General features: G+C 41.4%; 1 protein-coding gene across 5 annotated transcripts in view; it reads right to left on the bottom strand.

The window, feature by feature from the left end:
- The window catches only part of DOPEY2 (dopey family member 2), a 49,415-nt gene that overhangs the window by 34,532 nt on the left and 11,327 nt on the right, over nt 1–3,556 (bottom strand). For all 5 annotated transcript variants that reach the window (XM_017833131.1, XM_017833133.1, XM_017833129.1 and 2 more), the window contains exons 3-4: nt 1,719–1,900; nt 1,441–1,611 (exon numbers count right to left, since the gene is read on the bottom strand). In XM_017833131.1, coding sequence (XP_017688620.1) covers nt 1,441–1,611; nt 1,719–1,900 — 353 coding nt within the window. The remainder of the gene's footprint in view (nt 1–1,440; nt 1,612–1,718; nt 1,901–3,556) is intronic.

A 3,556-nucleotide genomic window follows, 5' to 3' on the forward strand; every position in this document is an offset into this window, starting at 1 on the left:
TCCCTGGAGGTGTTTAAGGACAGACTGGATGTGGCATCAGTGCCATGGGCTGGGAACCACAGCGGGGTTGGATCCAGGGTTGGACTTGATGATCTCGGAGGTCCCTTCCAACCCAGCTGATTCTATGATTCTATGATTCCATGATTTGATTCTCTTATCTTTGTGTTACCAGCGTTGCCCTTTCCTGATCACAGAGACACAGAATGGTTTGGGGTGGAAGGGACCTGAAAAATCACCCCCTTCCATGGGCAGGGACACCTTCCACTAGCCCAGGTGATTTTGTACAATCAGACAGGAACAACCAAACCCACTCAATCCTTTGTCCCTGTGCACAGCCACTGGAATTGGGTTTCTATCCAAACTTCTCCAAGAAATACCTGCAAACATTAAGTCCCGACCAAAGTGCTGCAAAACATTGATGGTGAGAGTTGGGAAAAGCTGAATTGGAAGCAATTTCAGCTGATGTCAGACCCTGAAAGGCAATTTATCCTAAAAAGTTATCCTAAAAAGTTATCCTAAAAGTTTGTACTTTGGAAGTTATCCTAAAAATTTGTACTTTGCAAATCAACAGGCTCGATTTTGAAGGCAGTGGACAAATAAAAATTAGAGATGTGAACTCCCCATTCCTGGAGCTGTTCAGGAACAGGCTGGATGGGGCTCTGAGCAACCTGGTCTGGTGGAAGGTGTCCCTGCTCATGGAATTTTAATCCTTAATATTGAAGATCCTGAAAATGTTCAGCCTCAATACTGAAGAAGAATTTAAAAATCCACCTAACACATCTTCTGACAAGGTATCTTGGTCTTGCAGAATTATTACAATGAGTAAACTAAAGAAAAGCTTCCCCTTGTAAACTTTTGCACTTCAAAAAATAACATTTAATGGATTTTAACATAAATCTTTCACAGTTTATTGTCAGTTCCTGTCTCTGATCCTGCCTGTTCAAGGCAAAGAGGAAAATGATGCCCCCAAGAATAGGGAAGAAAGGTATAAAACCAGGAGCTGGAAGTTCACCTGCAGTTCCCATTAAACTCACTGCTTCAAATTTAGTCAGATGATACAGAAATACTGGAAGGAGTTCAGCTGCTCTCCTGTGTTATGACATTTAAATCGAATTTATTGGCAGAGCAGTGGTTTGGGGAGTCAGGTTAATTATTCAGGAGTTCAGAGGAGCTTTGAGAAGCAGTTTTTATTCCTTTCTCTCAGCATATTTATTTTTAACCCTCCTTTTCCTCTTCTCTTCTCGTCCTGAGATGAAAATAGAAGGGGAAAGGCTTTTTCTGCTTCAACATCTTTTTGGGACCCATCATTTTCCCACTTTTAGAAGCTGTTTTATCCTGTTTATTTCTGCATAGAAATCTGAAAGATATTTTTTAAGAATTCCCTGAAAACACAAAATACTGCCTGTTGCTTATAAATTAACACTTAATAATCAATATTACCTGTCATAAATTTCTGATCCTTCTTCCAACCCAGGCAGGAGCCCAATGACAAAGGCTTGAAGACCAGGCAGGAGGGACTTTTGGAGAGGAAGAAAATATTTCTCATACAAGCCCAGGAGAACAGGCCTCACTGACATTGCTGCATTTGCCAGCAGAGGAAACAACCCAGAGCTTTAAAAAAACCAAACCAAACCAAAACAAAAAAAAGACAAAAAATTAGTCAATTAAAATACACTGTGAAATACTTATGCCTTAGGACAAAAAAAAAATAAAATTACCTGTACAGGAATAAATCCTTGGCAAGCCATTTGGTCCCAATGATCTTAAAGATGATTTCATAGGTTTCCAAGGCCTTTAAATGAACTCCACTGGGAAGGGCTGGATGCAAACACTGGGATAATCTTTTGCTGATGATCAGTTTTCTTGGCAGGAGAGAATATTTGAGGTTACTCTGAAGAGCCTGTGGGAGAAAGGAGGTGAGAATAAATGGTTGCAATGTAAAAATATAACATGTAGGATGACTGCAGGTCAAAGGTTTCCTATTAGCATGGGGAAAAGCTAAATCCATTCAAGAGCCTTCTCTCATAAATTAATTTTGTTGCACTGAAACAGCAGAATTTGAGTTTTCCTGTGGAATCAGCCATGAACAATCAGTAAGTTTAACAACCACTCTCACCGTCCTGATGTGCAAGTAGAAGATCCTCAGGGCAGGGAATGGTTAACAAAGTGCTGCAGACAGGCCAGGTTTCCAGGGAAAAAATAAAATCTCCTTTCTTTGGAAAGGTTACTCCTTTCCTAGAGCCACCAGGGCAGGGCAGCAGGGTAAAGAAGTTGTCCCTTTAATCCAGAGACAACCAAAGAGAGAAGTTGAATCTCAGTGGCACTGTCTGCAAACACAAAGAGATGTCCCACTGCAGATGGAAGTCTGGGATGTTTTCAGGCAAATCCTTGGCTCTCCCCAAGGTTAAATCATGGTCTTATCCTCACTAATTGTTTTCAGCTTGAGAAAATGTTTTGGAAAACCAGCTGAGAAGGGAACTAACCCTGGAAAAAAACCCAAACCAGGTCAGTGACGATCCCAAAGCCACTTGAACGCTGAACACTCGGCAGCAGGAAGAGGAGGAGATAAAACCCATCACCTTCCAGCAAAACCAGCTATTAAAAAAGAGCTTCTGGTAATAAAATTGACTCAACAACAGCAAATAGAAATGTCTCCCCATCCTGGTTCACACACAGTGCAGATGCCACTGGGAGCCAATTCATTTCCTTCCCTCCCTCCCCTGGATGAGCAGATTTTAATGGGTAATAAAAATTAGAATCCAGGAATCCAGCAGTGCTTGCCTCATGTAACTAAACCAGGTTGTATCTGTGGAGTTACCTCATTTACATCTTTGATATTTGAGAGATTTGCCCATTTGTTACATGAGTAATATTATTTCAACATTCAGTATTGACATCTTGAATACTTGCAATGACTTTGAAGATTGCTGGGAAGCTGGACTTTGAAACATTCTATTTATATACTTGGCACGTATTTGCCCACACCCTCTGTATATAGAAAAGAAGTTAATTACATAAAAAGGATGCCAGTGGTAAATATTTTTCCTCTCAAGCTTCAGCCTGAACAAATATTATCTTAATATTCCAACAGTTCAAATTTAAATACCAATTAGGCAGAAAATGAGAACATTCCCTGTTTATCACACAGACAATGTGATCCATTACAGAAATAATGTCTGGAGGTGTCTGGTTTGGCTCCAACATTTCCTAAGGATATGAAGTCAATCTCCATCATCAAATAAGAACTCCCCTTCAGCAAACATCAGGGACAAGGGAGGAAAACATTTGGAATTATGGAATGGTTTGGGTTGGAAGGGACATTAAAGATCATCCAGTGCCACCCCCTGCCATGGGCAGGGACACCTTCCACTATTCCAAGTTGCTCCAAGCCCCATCCAAGGTGGCCTTGGACACTTCCAGGGATCCAGGGGCAGCCACAGCTTCTCTGGGAATTCTATCCCAGCCCCTCCCCACCCTCACAGCCAGGAATTCCATCCCAATATCCCATCTAACCCTGTTTTTTGTCAGTTTGAAGCCATTCCCCCTTGTCCTGTCA

This window comes from Lepidothrix coronata, unplaced genomic scaffold (genome assembly GCF_001604755.1).
Source record: "Lepidothrix coronata isolate B3197 unplaced genomic scaffold, Lepidothrix_coronata-1.0 Scaffold211, whole genome shotgun sequence".
Taxonomy (NCBI): domain Eukaryota; kingdom Metazoa; phylum Chordata; class Aves; order Passeriformes; family Pipridae; genus Lepidothrix; species Lepidothrix coronata.